The 25,286-nt window shown below is 43.0% G+C and overlaps 1 protein-coding gene across 3 annotated transcripts in view; it reads right to left on the bottom strand.

The window, feature by feature from the left end:
* GSAP (gamma-secretase activating protein) overlaps nt 1–25,286 on the bottom strand; it is a 145,963-nt gene that overhangs the window by 80,802 nt on the left and 39,875 nt on the right. For 2 of the 3 annotated variants that reach the window (XM_066238453.1, XM_066238454.1), the window contains exon 1: nt 20,516–20,683. The exons of the other annotated variant lie outside the window; for it this stretch is intronic. In XM_066238453.1, the coding sequence (XP_066094550.1) occupies nt 20,516–20,624 (109 nt within the window). In that variant the 5' untranslated portion in view covers nt 20,625–20,683. Of the gene's footprint in view, nt 1–20,515; nt 20,684–25,286 lie in introns of those variants that run through there. 3 annotated transcript variants of the gene reach the window in all.

Below are 25,286 nucleotides of genomic sequence, written 5' to 3'. Positions count from 1 at the left end.
TATTTATTAGGGGTATAGAAATTTAGAGTTGGTACGGCTTCCTGGTGGATCCTGTCAGGAACTCAGCAGAGCTGAGTAGCAGATTAAAGCAAAAAACTGAAAAAGCAAGTAACAGTCAAGCTTTTTCTCACTTACTGTGATAGTAAGCAAAAGGTGACCTGGAATGCTGAGGTCACTGGTTCGAAACCCCAGACTTGCCTGGTCAAGGCATATATATATATATAGGAGTTGATGGGACCTGCTCCCCCCCCTTTCTCTCTCTCTCTTTCTCTAAAATGAATAAAGTCTTTAAAAATATTTTTAAAAACATTTAAAAAATAAAAGGGAAAAACAAGATAAAAAATAAAGATAATTGGTTAGCTGGACCCCTACACTGGAGCTGGAGAGTCAAAGAATAGGTTTCTCTGAGAATTTAGGAATCATCCTGTGATCTCTTTTCCCTACTCCTGACAGGAGGAAGTTGTGGAAATCTTCTGGGGGCAAGACAAAGAAAGAGGGCAAGTATTTTTATGTATGGTATACACACTTTTCCATGTATACTGAGCTGTCACATTTCCCATTGATTAAAATAATAAAGATTAATCACTTGGCATCTTAGAAGAATAATATGATTCAATTAGCTTGCTGCTAAATAGCACTTCACAATTTTCAGACTTCTCATTTCTATCTCATCTACACTATGTAAGGTATAGTATTATAGGACCATTGTAATGATAAAACAATTGAGTTTGAATGAGGTTAAGATACTTGGCCAGTATCATACATGAAAAAAGTGGCACAGACTAAACTCAAACCTAGAAAATGCTGTTTCCTGTACCATGCTTACAATGGGAAAATGGATAATTACTGAAAAATCCTTTTAGGATAGATTTTGTAGACCTCTAAAAAGAATTTCAGTGAGTTTCTTTTCATCCTGCACACGGCTCAAAACTTCTGGAATGCACGTGTCAATATTTTGAGAAGTACTTTTTTTTTCTTTCAAGATTATAAGGATTCTGGGAGAGACTTTTTCAAAAGAACACTTAAAAGGTTTCGGCTAAGATAAGAAACTCCTTTACAAAAAAATATTGCTAAGAAAATCCATTTTCCTTGAGAAAGCACATCTATTTTCAGATCACTAAAAAAAAAGTACATATCACAACAAATGATGTGTGCTTATCTCATTAAACCAGTAGTTCTCAACTCTGGCTGCATCAGAATCTCAGGAGAACTTGCAAAAAAACATGGATCTCCAAGACCCCAAAATACTCTGATTTTATTGGGCTGGTGGGGGGCCCAGTCTCTGGTGTATGTGTTTTTAAGTTCCCCGGGGGATTCTAATATGTATCCAGAGTTGAGAAATACTAAACTACATATTTCTAATATACAGGGATGGGCAAAAGTAGGTTTACAGTTGTGAGTACACGAAAAGGAATTTATTATTGTATTATTTTCCATATGAACAACTGTAAGCCTACTTTTTTTCACTCCATATACTAAACAATTATTCATTAGCTAGCATAACTAAGGACCAGCTTATAATGTAACCATGGCAGACAGTTGTAAGAAATGATAAAAAGAATGCTTCTGTGGGTCTGCTAGGTAATAATAACTGCAGTTCAAATAAACCCACAGTTATGTACATGGTTCTTATCTGAAGGGCATGTGAGTTAGACAAATAGGGCTTTGTGGGAAATCCAGAGACCAGAGACTCACAACACACCATTAGCCCATCAGCCCTTCCTCCCAGGTTAGTTGCTCATGTTTTAGACACACACCCTTTTAAAAGAACTCTTCAGCCCTGGGCAGTTGCTCAGTGGATAGAGCATCGGCCTGGCATATGAACGCCCAGGTTCAATTCCTGGTCAGGGCACACAGGAGAAGCAACAGTCTGCTTCTCTCCCCCTCCTTCCCCCTCTTCTCTCCATCTTCCCCTCCCATAGCCAGTAGCTCAACTGGTTCCAGTGTGGCCCTGGGTGCTGAAGATAGCTCTGTTGGTTGGAGCACATCAGCTTCAGGTGCCAAAAATAGCTTGGTACTCGATCACTGGCCCCAGATGGGGTTGCCAGGTGGATCCCAGTCAGGACACATGCAGAAGTCTGCCCTCCTCTTACCTAAAAAAAAGTTTTAAAGAAGAAAAAAATTCTTCAATACCCTCTTTGCTTATTCATCCTGACTGTTCTCCCAGTAGTTCACCACTGCAAAGTCCACAGGAGGAAGTTTCGCAATTTCAAATGAGGAAATGAGGTTTAAATTTACAGTTCAGTGTACTCTGTGCTCCTGAAGAAAAAATATGTAGCATTTGGAGAGATAAGATACTTGCCTAAATAAACCTACTAAAGAAAAGGAGAGTACCTAGATATTGACAGTGTTGGCGAGTCATAGCTCATGTAAAATAGAAGGTGGTTTGCCGGATACTGTCATCCGTTGCAATCCAGTCATAGCTCATGTAAAATAGAAGGTGGTTTGCCGGATACTGTTATCCGTTGCAATCCAGTCTTCGCTAAACATAAGTGATTGCATTTTATAGGAAGATGTTTGTCAAATGTGTAAATTTTGTTTCCAACCACTATGAGACAAAAATCAGAAAACAAAGTATTTCTTGTCTTTCCAGTGACTATCCAAGGGTGGGAATGGGGGGACCTCAAAACCTTCTATAAAAATTTGAACTAATTCCTAACACACAGATTAAAAGGGGCCAAAATATGATTATACCTATGACATTTATATTCTGCAAATAATTCACATAAATCCTCAGGCTCAACATGACCAGATATTATAATTCCTAAACTTATGAAGTAAACATCATGATGTGATTTCAAACTCATATTATGAATGTAATGCCACTGGCCGGAGTCGGGTGGGTTCACACTGGATTCGGGCAGACAGTAGAGGAACTGTGGAGCCAGAAAGCATTGGGCCATTTCTGTCCCCCAACAGCAGGGGACCAAAGAGGCAGGGGAAAGCCACTTCTCATGGCAGCAGGCAAACGAACAGCAAAATGGCCCCTCACAGTGGCGGGCAGGCAATCTGCAATCCCCCTGAGTCAAAGCACTCATAGCCTTACACAGACTACACACACGTGCTCACACTAACCATGCAAAGTGCAAGCAAGCAACCCTAATACAGCTGTTTTCTTAGTGATAACTAAAATGAAAAAAGGCAAAGACAGGGTAATAAGTTAAGCAGCAATAAAAAAAAAGATGAAAATGAGAAAAGTGAAGGAGGGAGGTAGGAAAGGAAAAGGGAAAAGGAAAGAGTGCCAAGAAAACAGGAAACAAGGAATGATTAAGAAACCAGACAAAGAGACCCATACGTATATGTGAACTTGACGTGTGACCAAAGCGGTTTTGCTGTCAATGAAAAGTGACATGGCTATGTGGTTAGTGATACTACAACAATTAGTTATTATTATGGTATGGGGCAGCTGTGTTAGGCTTGCTCGCTAGTTAATGGCTGCAAGCCCTTTGCCTGATTAGTGCCTGAGTGTGTGGCAGTGCCATGTGTGCATAGCCTATATAAGGCTATGGGTGCTTGTGCTCAGGAGGATTACCGATGGCAAGTTGCCTGCCCGCCACTGTAAGGGGCCATTTTGTTGTCTGTTTTCCTGAGAGGTGGTTTCCCCTGCCTGTGTGCTGGTCTGCTGTTGTGAGACTTTATTAAACAGAACAGCCCAACCCTTTCTGGCTCCAAAGTTTCTCTACCGTCTGCCCGAATCCAATGTGAACCTGCCTGGCCTCAGCCACAGGCATTACATCTGGTGTGGTTGGCAGGATTTGGAGCAGATCAGTATGGAGCCACTGACACCTTTGAGGGGTGGAATAGAGGAGTGGCTGTTCCCGGTGGCTCTCCTGTTGGAGACTGTGGGCTGGGTGTTTTTTGCAATACTGCAACAAGAAACCAAGAGCCCTGTGTGAGAAGCTGAGCGAGGTCAAAAACTCCAGGATGAGCTGCATATTGAGCGGAAACTACTTCGTGATATGGAGTGAGTGCTGGAGGAGGCTGACTGGGTCCAAGAGTTGCAGTGTGAGGTGCAGGCTGAGCATTAATGACGCCTGGAACTGGAGCAGTCTCTGGAGAAGGAATTGCAGGTTTACAAGTTGCAGTTTGCCCTGGAAGCTGAACATTGGCAGCTAAGGCTGTTGGTGAAACAACTGCAGGTTCAGAAGCTCGAGAGTCAGTTTCAGGCCAAGAGCCAGCAGCTGCAGGAGCCAAAACAGGCGCGGGAGATGGAGCAGCCTCCATGTCAGTGGAGCGGCTCTAAGTCAGTGAAAGCAGGCATTTCTGACTCTTCTGAGGGGAAAGTTCAAGCTGCAACTGCCATCTGCAGACTCAGGGCCCAGCTGGTGGTTGCCAAGAAGGTAAAGACCCAGCAGCCAAGAGTCCCTCAGGGGCAGCCACAGCCTCCTCCCCAGATAGTGGAGCACTCTGTGGTCTGGCCCTGCAGCCAGGCAGAGCTGACGGAGTCGGGGGGTGAAATTCAGGCAGAAACCCATCATGCCCCTGGCAGCCTGCTTGGTGTGGCTGCGGGACATAGGGGTGGATGGCATCATGCTCCCTAGAACCGAGACGGACCGTAAGACTGTGAGGGCTGCTGCCCATGCAGCCCTGACTAACAGGAGAAGTGAGTCTGTAAAGGTTATCCGAACACAGTGTGGGTAGATTTGATTGTGGCAGGTGCAGATAGGGAGAGATTATATGGCAAGCCTAATAAAGTCTTACTGGAGCTTTGGCAGAAGTTTGCGTCAGAATAGAGGTTCCAGCTGCTGAAATGGTGGGGGGAAGTGGTTGGTCCCGGCATCTGCCAGGAAAATGGCAGGCATTCAGGTTGCAGGATCCCCAAGACCCATTGTCCCAGTATGAATAGGGGAAGGGCAAGGGATCCATTCAACGAGGATGGGCAGAGGCCAGAGGCCCCATGTGAAATTGGCAATCCACTGGTCCCCTTCTAATGTGCAGCAGGTGTTGGCATTAGAAGGTAATAGGTGCTTTTTTTTTTTACAGCAGCAGCAGCTAAGAGAACTGTTAAGGCAACACAAGCCTTGAATGTGTTTGACCCCGCCAGGCCCTGTGAGCTTGCTGAGGGGGTTGGATGGGGCTTGTGGTGATAGACAGCACACGATGGAAAGGTGCTGAGGTCCATTAATAAAGAAGTGTATGGCTAGTTGCCTGTAATGGACCTTTACCTTGGTGATTTGTACAGACAGCTGGGCTATCTATCGTGGACTGACTCTTGGACTGTGACCAGAGGGGTACAACAGCTCTTTTGATGGATGGACATGTCGCTCATGGACAGTCCTGTGAGACACCCTGATGGGGGGGAGCCCCACGGCACCTGTGGAGGCCCCCTTGCACTGGTTCTCATCCAGTTGCAGAGGTGCACCAAGGACACTTTACGGTTTCCACGGACACAGCCCAGGACTATACAGACTCTCCTACCTACCACAGGGTAGGGAGTTAGAGGTTGGCCTCCAGGTGACACATGGGGCAGAGTGCTCAGGTAGACATTGTGAAGGGCACCTTTTTAATTATTGTGTAACTCTTGTTGTTGCTGTAGTCTGTTTCCTGTCATGTAGATGGTGAAGTAAGCACTCCTAATGGGGTGGAATGGGGGGCAGCTGTGTTAGGCATGCTTGCTGGTTAACAGCTGCAAGCTCTCTGCCTGATTAGTGCATGAGCACGTGGCAGTGCCATGTATGCATGGCCCATATAAGGCTATGGGCGCTTGCGCTCAGGGGGACTGCAGATGTGCGGACTGCATGCCTCTCACTGTGAGTGGCCATTTTGTTGTTTGTTTGCCTGAGGCGTTTCTCATGCCTGTGTGCCTGTCTGCTGTTGTGAGACTTTATTAAACGAAATGGCCCAATGCTTCCAGCTCCACAATTTCTCTACCACTTGCCCAAATCCAATGTGAACCAGCCTGGCCTCAGCCACTGCATTACATATGGCAAACAATAAAATTGCATTCCTACATCATATCACACACAAAAATAAATGTCCATATGGATTAAAACAAAACATGAAGAGCAAATCTATAAAGTTTTTAGGAGTTAATATTAAAATGTCTTCATGACTTCTGAATCGGGGAGGATCCCAAAAAGCATAAACCATGAAGGAAAAGACTCATAAATTAGACTACATTAAAATCTTTTTCCAAAGGCACCATCAAAAACTAAAAAAAAAAAAAAACCCGAGAAAAAATATTTGTACCATATATGATGAATAAAGGACTAGAATCCAGAATACATAAAGAACCCTAAAACACAATAGAAAAGTGGACAAAATAATGACAGACATCTCATTATAGGAGGAGCTCAAATGAACAATAAATATATATACTCAACATCAGGCCAGTGAAATAACATTTAGGTCCACCATTTTACAAAAAAAAATTAAATCTGGAAATATTGAGAGCTTGTGATGATATAAAGCAGGGGTAGTCAACCTTTTTGTACCTACCCCCACTTTTGTATCTCTGTTAGTAGTAAAATTTTCTAACCGCCCACCAGTTCCACAGTAATGGTGATTTATAAAGTAGGGAAGTAACTTTACTTTATAAAATTTATAAAGCAGAGTTACAGCAAGTTAAAGCATATAATAATAATTACTTACCAAGTACTTTACGTCATATTTTCACAAGTTTGGCAGAATAAATCTTTTATAAAACAAGTTACTATAGTTAAATCTATCTTTTTATTTATACTTTGGTTGCTCTGCTACCACCCACCATGAAAGCTGGAATGCTCACTACTGGGTGGTAGGGACCAGGTTGACTACCACTGATATAGAGTATCAAAAACATTTCTAATCTATAAATTGGGGGTATATTAAGCTCACCTACTCTGGAAAATAGTTTAGCACCACCCAGGAAACATAAGACGTGCCTAGCCAATGACTCAGCAACTCCAGTGTTAGACGTCATCCTAGAGAAACTCGGGCAGCTGTGTGGGGGCGGCATGAGCAAGGCCAGTGGAAGCACTGGCTGTAATGGCGTATCCCAGAAACCTCCCAATGTCATCAACCAAAAAAAAAAAATGAAAAGTGGTGTTCTCTAGAAATGACCCTGAGGCAGTTTAGAACCCGGGATGTCTATTAGGGAGGGAGCCTGCAGGAGGAAAGAGAAGGAGGTAGGACGAGGCAGCAGGCAGTCAAGCTGTAATGCAGTGCCAAAAGCTTTAGGCAACCTCAGGGTCCTCCGTCTGGGAAGCTCTAGAACTAAAATAGATTATCAAAGTTGTCCATGATGAGTCAGAATGGCTAAGATTTTATATCTCACCTCAAACCCTAATTAGGATCCTGGCAGGTTAGCTCAGTAGGTTAGAATGTCCTCCCAAAATACCAAGGTTGCAGACTCAATCTCCAGTAAGAGCATATATGGGAAGCCACTAAGTGGAACAAAAAACAAATGCTTCTCTGTCTCTCTCTCTTCCTTTCTCTAACTCTCTAAAGTCAATTAATTTTTTTTTTAAGTGAGAGGAGAGGAGATAGAGAGGCAGACCCTGCATGCATCCTGACCTGGATCCATTCAGCAAGCCCCGTCTGGGGGCCGATGCTGGAATCAACCTCAGTGGTCCCTGGAACCAATGGACTCACTGGCTGTGACAAGGGAAGAGAGAGAAAGAAGGGGGAAGGGTTGAGGGGAAGAAGCTTTTCATGTGTATTCTGACCAGGGATCAAACCAGGATGTCAGCACACTGGCCAACACTCTATCCACTGAGCTGCTGGCCAGGGCCAGTTAATTTTTTAAAAAGAGGGCTTAAAAAAAAATAGAGCCGCCCTGGCCGGTTGGCTCAGCGGTAGAGCGTCGGCCTGGTGTGCGGGGGACCCAGGTTCGATTCCCGGCCAGGGCACATAGAAGCGCCCATTTGCTTCTCCACCCCCCCTCCTTCCTCTCTGTCTCTCTCTTGCCCTCCCGCAGCCAAGGCTCCATTGGAGCAAAGATGGCCCAGGCACTGGGGATGGCTCCTTGGCCTCTGCCGCAGGTGCTGGAGTGGCTCTGGTCGTGGCAGAGCGACACCCCGGAGGGGCAGAGCATCGCCCCCTGGTGGGCAGAGCGTCGCTCCTGGTGGGCGTGCCAGGTGGATCCCAGTCTGGTGCATGCGGGAGTCTGTCTGACTGTCTCTCCCCGTTTCCAGCTTCAGAAAAATACAAAGAAACAAACAAAAAAAAAAACAGACCCTAATTAGAAGTAGGCTATACCCAAAAGGCCAGATAGCCCTGTCAAAGCAATGCCTGATAGCTGAAGACTCTCTGCTGACCGCAATTCCGGCAACTGGGGTAATCCTGCCTTGAAAGGAGGATCTACACAGTACACACCATGCTCAGCATATTGTTGTATAGTCACCCAACACAATACTAGATAACAGTAAAAGTTAATGACCTAAAGCTACAGCAGTCAACATGGAGAAATTTCACAACATTGAGAAGAAAAAAAGCAAAAAGAATATATATAGTATGCTTTCATTCATTTAAAATTCACAAACAAAATGAAATTATATTTTCCTTATGGAAAAATATATATAGGTGAAAACTATAAATAAAATCAAAGGAATGTTGATTCCAAGATGGCAGTGGAGTAGGCAGACATACAAACTGCCACCTCACGGGACCAAACTGAATTACAAATTAATTTAAAAACAATCACTGTGAAAAACCAACTTTGGACTAAAGGAACAGAACTCGAAAACCCAGGAGAACAGAAGAAACTACACCAAGACTGGTAGGAAGTGTGGGGATGCGGTGGGGCTTCCCCTGCTCCCAGAAGCGAGGGATGGCTGAGAGTCCAGAGGGTTTCTCATTGTGGGGAAAGAGACCTTGAGTGATGGGGGTCCTCAGTCCCAGGACCGGAGCCCCAGCCTAGAGACCCAGAGACTGGAGGAGACAGCCTGACAGCATTGAGAGGGGAGAAGAGCAGGATTTCTGTCTGTGGGAAATGGCTGGCGAAGAAGTTGAAGCCATACAGGGCCAGCACAGAAAATATTGCTGATAGCCACTTGCCTTGGGCTCCAGGGGTGAGGAAGGCTGAGAGAACTGGTCTTGCGTGAGGAGAGTGGGGAGATCAAGGCACAGGGACACAAACAGTGACAGGAAGAAGAATACCTGACCTGAGTCATTCTCCAATACTGAGGCGGCCATAGCTAGGTGGAGGGTCATTCCCTCCGTCCAGCACAAGCCTGGCGTAAAACCAGTTGACCCACCTCCAAAAAGCTCTCCAGCCCCAAACAGCATGAAAGGCCATTCAGAAAGGAGGAAGCAAAGGGGAGGGGCAACGGCTCAGGTTTCTGCTGAGAACTGAGCTACACCTCCCCCTTCTGATATGGAGAACACGCTGCGCTGCCAGAGAGTAACTGGGCAGACCACACCTTCTGGTTCTCAGAGGCCACACCCACCGAATTCCTGAATAGAGTTTCAACTGGGGTCAAAAAGTACCCACTACCCCCCCGTCCTAAACTCAGAAGTCCCCCGCTGAGCTCAGCACACAAACAGCAGGGAAATTAAGACTTTTAAGTGGCTCAACTTGTTAAAGTGAATTAAAATCTGAGCAACCAGCAGAGGCTGAGGGATAAGCCCTGGAGGAGGGGCCACATTCCATATACCAAGCCCAGCTGCCCAACAAGCTTGCAAACTGCACACAGAAAAAATGGGAAGACAAAGAAATGTAATCCATATGAATCAACAAGAGAAATCCCCAGAAAAAAAAACTGAATGAGACGGAAGTAACCAAATTACCACATGCAGAGTTTTAAATAACGATTGTTAGGATGCTTAAGGATTTCAGAGCTACAATGGATGGACTTAATGAGAACCTAAATAAAGAAATTGCAAGCACAAAAAGGATTCTAAAATCATAAAAAAGAATCAATCAGAAATGACAATTACAATTTCAGAAATGAAGACCACACTAGAATGAATCAACAGCAAGCTGGATGAAGCAGACGACTGAATCAGCCAATTAGAGGACAGAATAAATAAAAACATAGATTCAGAGCAGCAAAAAGAAAAGAGCTCAAAAATTCTGAGGAAACTATAAGAGAACTCTGACAATATGAAGAGAAATAACACTCACATCATAGGGGTTCCTGAAGGAGAAGAGAAAGAACAAGGGATAGAGAACCCGTTTGAAGAAATCATAGCTGAAAACTTTCCTAAATTGATGAAGGAAAAAGTCACACAAGTTCAAGAAGCACAGAGAGTCCCGGTTAAGATAAACCCAATGAGGCCTATATCAAGACACATCATAATTAAAACACCAAAGTTAAGAGATAAATAAAAAATAAAAGCAGCAAAAGAAAAGAAGTCAATTACCTATAGAAGAGCCCCCAAAAGGATGACATCCAACTTTTCAACAGAAACACTTGAGGCCAGAGGGATTGGCAAGAAATATTCAAAGTAATGCAAAACAAGAGTCTACAACCAAGACTTCTTTATCCAGCAAGATTATTGTTTAAAATTAAAGGAGAAATAAAAAGCTTCCCTGTTAGGGACCAAAGAGCCAACAAGGTTTTTGCAGTTTAGATTTTTGGAGGACAGAGGTTTGGGGAACTGGCTATAAACTCACAGTCTGCCTACCCCCCCACCTCACTTGCCTGATTAAGTTACAAAAGGCTAAGCTCGTCCCCTAACCTCTGACTGATTGTTGAAGTTGGTAAAGGCAATTTACATGCCCTTCTCTATACCTCCATATTAGCTGTGATGCTGGATTGTTTATACTCATCCTACCCCCCCCCCAAGTCCCATGGAAAGACTGGAGGCAATTTTCCTTTATCCTTTGTTTTGTGTGAAGTTAAGATGTTATGTATATTGGGGTTTTCTACAATTGGTAAAACTCTTGGGTTGCCTTGGAAATATGATCAAAGAGATCATTGATTTGCTAATAGCCCACTTTGCCCTATAAATAAAGGAGGAAGTGGGTTTTGAGCACACTGTCTTCTTGCCAGCAGCAATTGTATAGTCAGATACAACAGACGTCCCCCACCCTGATTTCCAGGCAAAGAATAAAAAAGAAACATCGACCCCATCTTTTATTTCTTTAAGCCTATATTCTTAATTCTGCGCCGTTCCCACTCAGGACCTGGAATTACTAGCTGCGCTGGTTCACGGCAAGTGGCACCTGAAAAGGCACATGAGAAGGGGAAAATTAAACTGAAGGCAGGTAATAGAACTCCCCAGGTGCATGGAGTAAAATTTTTGAGTTGAGTTTTGGGGGAGGGTATAATCGAGAGTAATAAATTATGGGACAGGATCAAAAGTAAGGGACCTTTTTCCTTTTGTACAAATGTTTTTATTTGAAGAGAAGATTTTTTTTATCAGAGTGAGGTAGAAACGAAGAGATGTAAATATGAGAAGACCTTAGAGTCTGAAGATGACTTGGGAGATATTGAGGATGTCACAACAATGGCCGTTTTAACCTTTGTGCCTCTGCTGCCCTCTGCTCTTTCTTGTGCTTATTGGGTTGCTCCCAGGGTCTTTGTCTCAGACTTTTGGAGATTCCTGCTCCAACAAGCTTTAGATCAGGCTTGAAATATAGAGGATTACATCAAAATATCTGCTGATATTGGGCCTTCATATATGCAAGGTCTGGCTATTGCCTCAGTGTTTCAGGGGAGGCTTCTAGGATATTTTGATAAAAGGCAGAACAAATGAAAGAAGGAAGGTCAGGGAAGTACTTCTGCCCGTGGACCTTGTTTCCAATGCAGGGGTTTGGGACATTTTGCTAGAAATTGCCTTGGTCCCCCAGATATTAGTCTCAGCCTCTCCTTCAAGGGCAGCCAGCTCCTAAAACTGCGGACCTCTCCCTACTCTGTGGGAGAGGGAAACATTGGGAAAATGAATCTAAATATACCGATGAAGGGCAATTGATTCAGGGAAACAGAAAACAGAGCCTTCCCCGCCCCAGTCAACTAAGTTTAGAGCTCAGCTAAAATTGAGGTAGAAAAATCTCAGGCATAATCAACCTGAACTGCCAGTTGCAGCAGCTATTAGAATTTGAGACTACATAGGAGACTCAAGTGTAAGGAAAGTTACAGCTTTTCCTGTTATTGTCTAATTTTCTTTAATGTTTTAGCTACAATCCTCTGAACTATCATATTGTTTCTTTCTTATTCTTTCCCTGGAAATTAGGGCGGGGGACGTCTGTTGTATCTGATTATACAAAATTTTCACGCAGCCACCCGAGATTTTTCTCGAGAAAGTTTTGATGAGTCTGATCCGTCATTTAGTGCCTCTCTCAAAAAATGCCCTAAATCAAGCAGGCTCTTTCTAATCTGGTTGTGCTCTGAAATCTCGGGTTTCTCTCTGGTTTGTTTGGTTCATCTAATTCTTGTTTCTCTTTAATGTTGTCTAAAATAAGTCTGTTTTTAAGGCCTGAATTAAGTTATTGCATGCAAAAATTAGAAATGCCGGCTCTAATATTAAAATAATAAAATTATTTCATCCCTACATTTTCTTTTAAATTGGAAGTTGTAAGGCATGCTCATTTAAATTTTAATAGAATAGAATGTGGATCCTAAAGACTTGCTAATTTGGTTGAGCTGATGCATCTGTTTTTGCTAAGCAACATTGTTACTCAACAGCAGTCACTGAAATGCAAGCTGTGAGGCTTAGGGCAGAGTGGATTTGCATGACAAAGATGTAAGTTTTTTTTGTTTTTGTTTTTGTTTTTTACATTGGGAAGATAATGAATTACTAGTGGCACTTTCCAGACCAAAAAAAAAAACCCTCAAGGAATTCATTACAACCAAACCAGTACTGCAGAAAATGTTAAGAGGCTTGCTGTAAAAAGAGCAAAGAAAAAAAGAAATCGAGAAAAAGAGGATTATAGGTTTAAAGGATAAAATGGCAATAAACAATTACATATCAATAATAACCTTAAATGTAAATGGATTAAATGCTCCAATCTAAAGACATAGGGTAGCTGCATGGATAAAAAAAAAAAGAACCCATACATATGCTGTCTACAAGAGACCCACCTCAGAACAAAAGATACACATAGACTGGGAATAAAGGGATGGAAAAAGATATTTCATGCAAATGGAAAGGCAAAAAAAGCTGGGGTAGCAACACTAATAGCTGACAAAATAAACTTTAAAACAAAGACTATAGTAAGAGATAAAGAAGGTCACTACATAATGATAAAGGGAGCATTACAGCAGGAAGATATAACTACTATAAATATATATGTGCAAATATATGAGCACTTAAATATATAAAACAGATTTTGATGGACAAAAAGGGCGAGATCAACAGCAATACTATAATAGTAGGGGATTTTAATGCTCCATTAACATCAATGGATAAAATTTCCAGACAGAAAATTAACAAATAAACAGCAGCCTTAAATGACACACTAGATCAAATGGATTTAATAGATATCTTCAGAACCTTTCACTCCAAAGCAGCAGAATATACATTCTTTTCAAGTGCTCATGGTACATTCTCTAGGATAGACCACATGTTAGGACACAAAACAAGTCTTAATAAATTTAAGAAGATTGAAATCATATCAAGCACCTTCTTTGATTACAACAGTACAAAACTAGAAATCAAATACAATAGAAAAAATGAAAAACATTCAAACACTTAAAGACTATAATAGCATGCTATTAAATAATGAATGGGCTAACAATGAGATCAAGGAAGAAATCAATAACTTCCTTGAAACAAATGAAAATAAACATACAACTCAAAATATATGGGACACAGCAAAAGCAGTCCTGAGAGAGAAGTTCATAGCATTACTAGCATACCTTAAGAAGCAAGAAAAAGCTCAAATTAACAATTTAACCCTGCATCTAAAAGAACTAGAAAAAGAACAACCAGTAAAGCCCAGAGGAAGTAGAAGGAAGGAAATAATAAAGATCAGAGTGGAAATAAATAACATAGAGGCAAAAACAAAACAAAACAGAAGATCAATGAAACCAAGAGCTGGTTCTTTGAACAAGTAAACAAAATTGATGAACCTTTAACCAGACTCACCAAGAAAAAAAGAGAGAGGGCTAAAATAATAAAATTATAAATGAGAGTGAAGACATAACAACTGAATCAGCAGAAATTCAAAGGGTTATAAGAAAATACTATGAAGAACTTTATGCCCAAAAATGGAACAACCTAGATGAAATGGATAAATTCCTTGAAAAATATAATCATTCAAAACTCAATCTGGAAGAATCAGAAAACTTAAACAGAGTGATTACAACAAAAGAGATTGAAACAGGTATCAAAAAACTCCCAACAAACAAAAGTCCTGGGCCTGATGGCTTCACAGGCAAATTTTACCAAATACTAAGTCCTATCCTTCTCAAGCTATTTCAAAAAATTCAAGAGGAGGGAAAACTTCCAAACTCCTTTTATGAAGTGAACAGAATCCTCATTCCAAAACCAGGCAAAGACACTACAAAGAAAGAAAACTATAGGCCAATATTCCTGATGAATTTAGATGCAAAAATCCTCAACAAAATATTAGCAAATCGGATCCAGCAATACATGAAAAAAATCATACATCATGATCAAGTGGGATTTATTCTGGGGAGGCAAATATATCAATGTGATTCATCAGATAAACAAAAGGAAGGAGAAAAATCACATGATAATATAAATAGATGATATTTATATTCGCAAATATATCAATGTGATTCATCAGATAAACAAAAGGAAGGAGAAAAATCACATGATAATATAAATAGATGCAGAAAAAGCATTTGATAAAATCCAGCACCCATTTATGAGCAAAACTCTCAGCAAACTGGGGATACAGGGAACATACCTGAACATGACAAAGGCCATCTATGACAAACATCATACTCAATGGGCAAAATTAAAAGGAATCCTGTTAAGAACAGGAACAAGGCAAGGGTGCTCCATTTCCCCACTCTTATTCAACATAGTTCTAGAAGTCCTAGCTACAGCAATCAGACAAGAAGAAGAAATAAAAGGCATCCAAACTGAAAAAGAAGAAGTAAAACTTTCATTATTTGCTGATGACTTGATGCATAGAAAACCCTAAAGTCTCAGTCAAAAAACTACTGGAACTGATAAACAAATTCAGCAAGGTGACAGAATATAAAACCAATATTCAGAAATCAGTGGCATTTATATACACCAACAATAAACTGTTTGAAAGAGAAATTAAGAAAACAATCCCCTTCACTACTGCAAACAAAAAAAATAAAGTACATAGTAGTAAATTTAACCAAGGAGGTTAAAACCTGTACTCAGAAAATTATAAAACATTGAAAAAAGAAATCAAGGAAGGTACTATATACTGTGTTCATGGATAGGAAGAATAAACATCATTAAAATGTCTATACTACCCAAAGCAATATATAAATTCAATGCAATTCCTATTAAAATACCAATGTCACACTTCAAAGATATAGAAAAAAATATTCCAAAAATTTATATGGAGCCAAAAAAGAACATGAATAGTCTCAACAATCTTGAAAAAGAAGAATAAAGTGGGTGGTATTACACTTCCTGATATCAAGTTATACTACAAGGCCATTGTAGTCAAAACAGCTTGGTACTGGCATAAGAACAGGCATACAGATCAATGGAACAGAACAGAGAACCCAGAAATAAACCCACACCTTTATGGCCAATTGAAGTTTGACAAAGGAGGTAACAGCATACAATGTAGTAAAGACAGTCTCTTTAACAAATGGTGCTGGGAAAATTGACCAATACATGCAAAAAAAATGAAACTAGACCACCTACTTACACCAAATGCAAAAATAAATTCAAAATGAATAAAAGAGTTGAATGTTAAATCGTGAAACCATGATCATCTTGGAAGAAAACATAGGCAGTAAGCTCTCTGAAATCTTTCACAGCAATATATTTGTTGATTTAACTCCACGGGAAAGTGAAACAAAGGACAGGATGAACAAATAGGACTATATCAAACTAAAAAGCTGTTGCACAGCAAAGGACACCATTAACAAAATAAAAAGGAAACCCACAGAATGGGAGAACATATTCGCCAACACGTCCAATAAGGGTTTAATAACCAAAATCTATAAAGAACTTGTAAAACTCAACACCAGGAAGGTAATCAATCCAATCAAAAATGGGCAAAAGAAATGAATAGACACTTCTCCAAAGAGGACATACAGATGGTCAATGGGCATATGAAAAAATGTTCAACATCACTAATCATTAGAGAAATGCAAATTAAAACCACAATGAGATACCACCTCACAGCTGTCAGGATGGCGCTCGTTAATAAAACTACATACAAGTGCTGGCGAGGATGTGGAGAAAAGGGAACCCTCCTGCACTGCAGGTGGGAATGCAGACTTGTGCAGCCACTGTGGAAAAAAATATGGAGATTCCTCAAAAAATTAAAAATCGAACTGCCTTTTGACCCAGCTCTCCCACTTCTAGGAATATACCCCAAGAACACCATAGCACTGTTTCAAAAGGAGAACTGCACCCCCATGTTTATGGCAACATTGTTCACAATAGCAAAGATCTGGAAACAGCCCAAGTGTCCATCAGTAGACGGGTGGATTAAAAAGCAGTGGTACATATATACAATAGAATACTAATACTACGTGGCTGTGAAAAAGAAGGAAGTCTTGCCCTTTGCAACAACCTGAATGAACCTGGAAACTATTATGTTATGTGAGATAAGCCAGGCAGAGAAAGAAAAATATCATATGACCTCACTCATATGAGGAATCCAATGAACAATGTGAACTGAGGAACAGAAGAGAGGCAGAGAAGGGGTCAAAGAGTCCGGAGGAAAAGAAGTCAGAAGGAAAGGGGAAGAGAAGAGGGGATCAAAGAAAGGAAAGACAGTAGTGAAAGTATATACAAATATTGATCGACTTACGACCTATGCAACTTACAACCATTTGACTTTACGACCACAATCACTAACCCCAACTGCTCAGCGTCTGGTAGCGCAAGCATTGCCCAGCTGGGTATACAACAGTGTGGAGCAACTTCTGGCAGCACTACCATCTCCGTGTGCACCATTTCAACTGTTATCCCAGACTCGGTACAGCAATTTGTGTTTTGTGTCTTGGATATTTTTCATCAAACCCCTCCCAAGATGTCTACCAAGAGGAAATTGTCTTTGCAAATATTAAACCAGTTGTACTGGCAATGCAGTGTTTTACTTAAACCTGACGAATGTAAAAATAAGAAACAAAATGGTGTAGAGATGATACAAATGGCATAAAATGAACAAAGAAAATTATGATATATAACAATAATGAAAGAAAATTATGATAAAATATGACTTAAAAATTTTTATAACATCATTTCACAGTACTGTACATATAGCCTACTCAACTTACGACCAAATCGTGTTACAACCACTCTGTCGGACCAATCGTAGTCGTAAGGTGAGCACCAGCTGTACACATAACACAGAGAGATAGAGGGCAGGATAGTAAATAATAGAGGGAAGGGGGGAAGACGGTGGGGGAGGGGGCAAAGGGGTTATCAAGGAGAACACAGAGGGGGGAGGGAGGGAGATATATTTGGGGGGGAACACTTGTAACTATGTAAACACAACAAATTAAAATCAATTTTAAAAAAAATCAAAGAGATGTTAAAATATAAAAATTTAAATGGTTGTTACCTCTGGGAGATGAGGGACACAGGAAAAAAGAGTTAGGTGGGGAACACCAGAGCTTCAGAAAGTCTTTATATTGTTCTTGTTTAAGGTGGGTGCCTGGTTTTATTTTGTTAGTTATTATTTGTAGCTTACATGTATTAAAATATTCTTTTGAATAATTATCTTAATTTTAATTCTGAGAAGAGCAACTATTTTCCCCACTTATTTCAGGAGAACCCATTTTCTCAAAGTTCAACCCAGAATCAGAAGATGCAGGAACCAAATCTGGTCTCCTTCCTCCTCGACTACCGGTTGATTAAAAGACTGAATTTCCATGGTTGACTTAGCCAGCTCCCTGGCTATTTTGCTAGGAATGTGTCTTACTTCATGAGTACTACTACTTAGCACCACTATGAAATCTTCGATTTTATTTGCTGATGTAAAAATATTAATGTTTCCAATTTAGATAGCAAGTCTGTAGACAGGAGACATTGTGATGGTATAATTATTCAATTTACATTTGAAAAGCTGAGACTTGAAAGGGAAATCATTTGTACAGATGTGTGGAGTAATATCTGTGCTAGAAGTAAAATAGAATCCCAGATTCTCCTGCCAGTGCTACAGATTCTAGCAGAAGAGGGATTAACTTGAGGATTTCTAGGAAGTTTACTTTCTGAGGACACAGGGTACCTGTTGTTTTAGTGGAATGGCAATTCACAAATGTGTATTTGTTCACAGAGTGAAAGACACAGGAGCCAAAAACTGGCTCACACACAGATTTTTAATCACAACATACATTACTGAAACATAAGACTGTGGCATTTCACACTTCATCTAACTTCTCATTTGTAGACTGTTAGGTTCAAGGAAGTGTGCTGTGGCTGCCAGAGTCTAACTCTTAGAAAAACAGGAGCAGGGAAGTGCTGACAAGGCCCCTGTGAGGCCGAGAACAAAGAGTTCAGCACAAAGTTGGGCGAACATCCTGCATTCTATGAGTCAGAGACCCTTATCAGAAGTTTATGTTTGAAATTCTCCACTGAGCTTTACCCCGCTCCCCGTTACTATGCTGCCCGCGACCTTTGTAGCGAATAGCTAACTGCCACATCTGCTTCTGTATAATGCTTGCTCAGCCTAGATAGCCACCCTATAAAAAGGAGCCATTTTAGCCTGACCTGTGGTGGTGCAGTGGATAAAGCATCGACCTGGAAATGCTGAGGTCGCTGGTTCGAAACCCTGGGCTTGCCTGGTCAAGGCACATATGGGAGTTGATGCTTCCAGCTCCTCCCCCTTCCCTCTCTCTCTCTCCCTCTCTCTCCTCTCTAAAAATGAATAAATAAAATAAAAAATAAAATAAAATAAAAAATACATCAAAAAAAGAGCCATTTTAGAATCTCGGGGCTGCAGTGTTCCCTTGCGTGGGTTGCCTGCAGTCCCTGCGCAGGTTTGCAATAAAACTTATAAAATTCACTTTGGGTTTGCTGTGGTCTGTCTCCTGGGATGTAACATAGACAACTGCCATTTAGCTTATAAGGTGAACGTTCAGAGGACCACTTTGGGGTGAAAAGCAAGCTTGGAGCTGCCTACTGTATTTTAAAAAATTAAATTTTCAAAAACTCTTCAGATATTCAGGAGCCTTTTTAAAATTTCCCCCCAAATGAAAAGTTTTCCTAATAATGATACTAGTCGTTAAACTCGCTAGTCAAAAATATGACTACAAAAATATGACTTCCCATTTGTAACTAACAACCAACAGGCCAAGACAAGGAACCCTACAAATATTCTGCTAAAGCCATGGAATAGTGTAAAAATATAAGGTAGGGACGGAAAACTTTCACCAGAGTAAGGGGAAAGGAGTTATAAATACGGGTAATTTGAGAGCCCTTCCAAAAATGTCCTCCAGAAGTTTATCTGTGTTTAAGGAAAAACAGGAGGGTAAGAGAGGCAAGCACACTGGGCACTGGGGTGGAGAGCTACTGTGCACGGGGGTGGGGGGTGGGGAGGGGTGTCCCTGCTTTGAAGCTGAATTTAAGCCCTGAAGAGGCACCACTGTTGACAGCACACTTCTTAAAAAAAAAAAAACAAAAACAAAAAACAAAAAAAAAACTAGGAAATCACAGTTTCCTCTTCTTTAAAGTTTTAATTGATCCATGCTAGGATGGTTTGAAGTCCGTTTTCACTCATCAAAATGTTCAAGATACCCCTGAGGAAACTGGGCGGGAACCCTGAGCATCCCCTGCGGCCCGCACAGATGGTGCGCTGCGGCTGGCGGGCGCGGTGCTTCTTTGGAAAACACGCGCTGCCGGCTCACTGCTCACAGCCTGAAAGCGGACCCCTGGCCTCCCGCCTTCACACTCTAAGCCACGGACACTGTCCGCACAGATGCAGAAGAACCTCTCACATATGTGGGAACAAACTATGCACCTGTTACGCTCATACAATTTTCTTGGTGGCCATGATTCTAATGCAAGAATTTCCAGGAGCTTCTAATCTTGTCAGAGCCCCGACGAGGGTGCTGACCCCCACCCCCCACCCCCGGGCAGCTGGGGCGCGAACGCAGCGCGGGGAACGACCCTCGGTGCCCGCAGCCTTGGGCGGGGCGGCCGCCCGGCAGCTGCTCTCCGCGTCCTCTCTGAGGTGATGCTGAGGGTACCACTGTGCCCCGGCCTCTCGGCTAAGGTCGGTTACTGTGGGCAACGAGAGGGGGGCGGGGGGCACCGGGCCGTGAGCGTGCGCGGGGCTGCTCCTGCCTCCCCCCGTGGCCGGGGTCGCGGGTGGTACAGCCCGGGCTCGGGACCGAAGCTCATGCCCTCGGCACTCACCCTCCCAGGCTGGCAGGGGCCACAGGCTGCCGCCAGCACCTGGGTCTGGCCTGTGCCCACCCCCTGCGCCCAGCCGGGAGCCCCGGGGAGAAGGGCCCGGACTCCCGCCCCGCGCGCCCCGCGGGCTCCCCGCCACCCGGCCGCGCCGCCGCACCTGCGCCACCGCCTCGGGGCCCCGTGCCCGCGGCTGCCGTCCGCTGCGCCCGCAGCCACGGGAGCACGTCCTTCCGGAGCTCGAAGTCGGCAACCAGACGGAGAGCCATCGCGCGCGCGGCCACCGGGCGGCTCCGGCCCCGGCCCCGCGCTCGCTGCCGCGCCCCTCTGCCCCCGCTGCCCTCCTTCCTCTCCCCACCCCCGCCGCCGCTTTCGATTCTGCCCGGGCGGCCTCAGGAGCCCAGCACCGCCTCCTCCCGCCCGAGCTGGGCACGCTGGGCCGGGGCGCGGGACCTGGCCCGCCAGGTCGAACCCTCAACAAGCACCCTCTGGCGGAGGGGCAGAAAGGGCGGGAGGGAGGATTGAGGCTTTTTAAGAGCTCTGTAGATGTGGCTGGACCAGAGGTTATCAAAGTATGTTGCACAGTAGATGTGGGCGCTAGCCATCTTTTTCTTTTCTTTCCTTTTCTTTCTTTCATTCTTTCCCTCCTTTTCCCTCCCTCTTTCCCTTCTCCCCTCCCCCTTTCTTTTCTTCCCTCCCCCTTTCCCTTCCTCCCTCCCTTCCTCCCTCCCTCCCTTCCTTCCTTCTTCCTTCCTTCCTTCCTCCATCCTTCCCTCCTCTTCTCTTTTTTGTTCCTCCCTACCACCCTTCCTTCCTTCCTTACTTTTCTTTATTTCTTTTTGTTTGTGTGTGTGTGTGACAGAGACTCAGGGACAGATAGGGACAGACAGGAAGGCAGAGAGATGAGAAGCATCAATTCTTCGTCACAGCTCCTTAGTTGTTCATCCATTGCTTTCTCATATGTGCCTTGACCTGGGAGGCTACAGCAGAGCTAGTGACCCCTGGCTCAAGCCAGTGACCTTGGGGTCATGTCTATGATCCCACACTCAAGCCAGCAACCTGGAGCTCAAACTGGTGAGTCCGTGCTCAAGCTGATGACCTCCGGGTTTTGTTTTTTTATTTTATTTTTTTAATAATTTTAATGGGGTGACATTGATAAATCAGGGTACATATGTTCAGAGAAAACATCTCTAGGTTATTCTGACATTTGATTATGCTGCATTCCTATCATCCAAAGTCTAATTGTCTTCTGTCACCTTTTAACTGGTTTTCTTTATGCCCCTCCCCCCTCCCCTTCCCCCCTCCCCTTTCCCCCTCCCCCCTCCGCCCCAGGATAAAGTGGACCCTTGACTTTTACTTTACTGGTCCCTTCTAGCCTTTCACCTAGAACTTCAGCTGCACGTTAATTTGACTTCCAGAACACCTCTGATTCTACCCTCCTGAAAGAAATCAGCAGACCCTCCCAACTGCTTCCACAAAGCCTTCCCACACTGCAGCCCACAGCGTCCCTGCCCTGAGCCTTCCCACACTGCGGCCCACAGCGTCCTCTTCCCCCCTCCCCCTTCCCCCTCCCCCTCCCCCTTCCCTCTCCCCCTCCCCTTTCCCTCTCCCCCAACCCCCTCCCTCTACCTCCGGGTTTTGAACCTAAGTCCTCAGTCTGACTCTTTATCCACTGCGCCACTTCCTGGTCAGGCTCCTTTTCTTTTTCTTCCTCCCTACCTCCCTTCCTTCCTTCCTCTTTTTTTTTTTAATCCCCAGGTGATTCCACTGTGCAGTAAAGTTTGAAACCCACTTGGCTAGAGGTGTTAGTAGTTGGGTCTCCTGAGAAGGTTCAAGTTCATCCCAGGGGCAGCAGCGGGCAGTATTTGGGACCTACTGGACCCAGTTTCAGGATGGTAATGTACTATCAGTAGTGTTTAGGTAACAGGTAGCAGCAGGGAGCCTGTGAAGAAGATGCTTGTATTTTAAGACAGATACTGGATACACTGGAAAGGGTTAGTTAGCTTAACAGGGACAGGGCCTCTGTTTATAGGTTTCCTACCACTGGATGTGGTGAAGCTAAATTTTTTAGGATTCCCTCTGTGATTAGCCTTCTAACTGCTCTCATTCTTCTGGGGGAACCTCCTCACCCTATCACTGCAAATATGTCCAGTGTGTTCTGAATCTCTTCACTCAGCTTCATTTTCATTCCTGCCGGAACATCGTAAGTTTAGTGGTTGCTGTGCCTTTCACACTGCCAGCTCCAGTGCCTCCTGAACATCAACACCAGGTTATTACTCACCCTGAAACAAAGCTGTCCTCACATCCCTTAAATAACAGCTGACCGCCCCAGGATAAAGTGGACCCTTGACTTTTACTTTACTGGTCCCTTCTAGCCTTTCACCTAGAACTTCAGCTGCACGTTAATTTGACTTCCAGAACACCTCTGATTCTACCCTCCTGAAAGAAATCAGCAGGCCCTCCCAACTGCTTCCACAAAGCCTTCCCACACTGCGGCCCACAGCGTCCCTGCCCTGAGCTCCTAGGAGGAATTACTAGTACACTTCATTTGACAGTCATATACCACCTTGAGACATGAAAATTGAACATTAGTCTTGTCACACCTCTCTGCCCCTTTGCTTCCTACGAGGGGCTAACAGAGTACCGTGTAGGTGTTCAACAGTTATTGAAGAATGAGTAAATACAGTAATAGATAAAAACGCTTTGTCGCTTATTTCTCAAAGCTAGGGTCTGAAAAGAACCTGCATTGCAGTCATCTGGAAGGCTGTTTTACAGTGCAGACTCCTGCACTCTAGACCTGGGCAAGGCCCAGAAACGTGTATTTTAACCAGAGCCTCAGGTGATTCTTAGGCTTGCTATCATTTTAAAACTAAATAAAGGTAAAAGAAACCTGATTTTCCCTTGAGACATGTTTCTCCAATTGAAGTGGCAGTGATTTTAGGTAGAATTCCACTGCTCACCACCATATTTGTCGGAAAATCTTCCCCCCTTTAAAGTGCATGATGATTGAACAGAAATGCCTTATGAGGCCAATAATATTGCTAGTGCATAAAAGGAAGGCAGCTGAAGTCATAGGTGCTACTGCAAGAATGTTTCATAATAAGGGAAGCTTGGTGCCTCTGTCGTGCAGAAATGCCTTCACTTGCCTATTTAAAAAGTTCAGTGAATTTCTGTTATTTTCTAAGTTAACCTCTATTTTTGTCAAAAAAGACTGATTTTGTAGTCCTCATCAAGCAGTGGTTTATGTAAAAATTCTCTTCAAAATAAATTTTAATTAAAAAAAAATGTGGATGGCCCTGGCCGGTTGGCTCAGCGGTAGAGCGTCGGCCTGGCGTGCGGGGGACCCGGGTTCGATTCCCGGCCAGGGCACATAGGAGAAGCGCCCATTTGCTTCTCCACCCCCCCCCCTTTCCTCTCTGTCTCTCTCTTCCCCTCCCGCAGCCGAGGCTCCATTGGAGCAAAGATGGCCCGGGCGCTGGGGATGGCTCCTTGGCCTCTGCCCCAGGCGCTAGAGTGGCTCTGGTCGCGGCAGAGCGACACCCGGAGGGGCAGAGCATCGCCCCCTGGTGGGCAGAGCGTCGCCCCCTGGTGAGCGTGCCGGGTGGATCCCGGTCGGCGCATGTGGGAGTCTGTCTGACTGTCTCTCCCCGTTTCCAGCTTCAGAAAAATACAAAAAAAATAATAATAATAAATAAAAAAATAAAAAAAATGTGGAGATGATGAGAAATAATGAAGCAGAAAGATGTGGCCAAAACCATGAAGGAAGTAAATGAGTGAGTTTGAGATACTTTCCTATGGAAAAAGACTGGTAAATGGTGACTTACTAGATAAAATTTGTGAAGGGTTACTAGAAGATGCTGATGTATTATTCTTTAACTCTAGAGAAGACAGAACTAAAGACTGTCATATCTTCTTTATTTAAAAAGCTGCTTTATTGATTGTGTTAAACTGATTGTGGTATTCATTTCACAATTTATATGTATATCAAATCATCACATTGTACACTTTATAAACAATTATATTTGTCAATTATACCTCAATAAAGTTGGGGGGAAAGAAAGCTACTTCATGGATCACTAAGCACTGACTGGCTTTTGGATAGAGTAGTAGTTCTGAGAGATTTTGCTTCTGACTTCATTAAAATCAAAGCATAGCATAGAGTTGGAGACTTAAAGATCTTATACACTGTAACCAAGGACTTTATTTAATAGCTGAGGACATTGAGACTCGAAAAGGTGAAATGAGGGTCTGGCCTAAAGTAGCAAAGCTAGTTAACCACAAATTTGGGATCAGAACACAAGCCTCCTGCTACTGGTGTTTGTGTTGATTTTGTCCAGAATTAGATCACTCTTAAATTACCTTTCAGCCTGAGAATATCTAGTTATCCAACTACCACACCATAATTGGGGTGGAATTCTGGGAAAACAGTGAGAAATCACAGAACTTGGTTTTCTCACCACACAATAGGTTCTTTATGGATTTCATCTTGAATTTAGAGTTGAAGAGAATTAAAGGCATTGGAAATGTGGGTTGAGTAAATCATTTGTAAATGAACATAGTTTATTTAACGGAGATGTTAAAATGAAAAGTTCTAATCCACACTCCTAACCCAGAAAGAGCTCCTGGAGGTGGTAAACTATACAACTTGATTTTGAAAGAGTTAGAAAATGGCCTATTTAACCAATCTAATTCAAAAGTCTAAAACTGCAAGTTATCTAAGTTATTAACTAAAGATACTAGGTTTGAAATTTTCATTCAGTGGAATGATAGATGTGCTCAAAGGACATATTGTAGAATTTTATTTTTCAATTAGAATTTACATTCAATATTATTTTGTATTGGTTTCACGTATACAACAGAGCGGTTAGACAATCATATACTTTACAAAGCAAACCCCAAATAAGTCTAATACCCACCTGGCACCATACATA

Source organism: Saccopteryx bilineata, chromosome 7 (genome assembly GCF_036850765.1).
Source record: "Saccopteryx bilineata isolate mSacBil1 chromosome 7, mSacBil1_pri_phased_curated, whole genome shotgun sequence".
NCBI classification, from domain to species: Eukaryota; Metazoa; Chordata; class Mammalia; order Chiroptera; family Emballonuridae; genus Saccopteryx; species Saccopteryx bilineata.
This window is presented reverse-complemented; position numbering and strand designations above follow the sequence as displayed.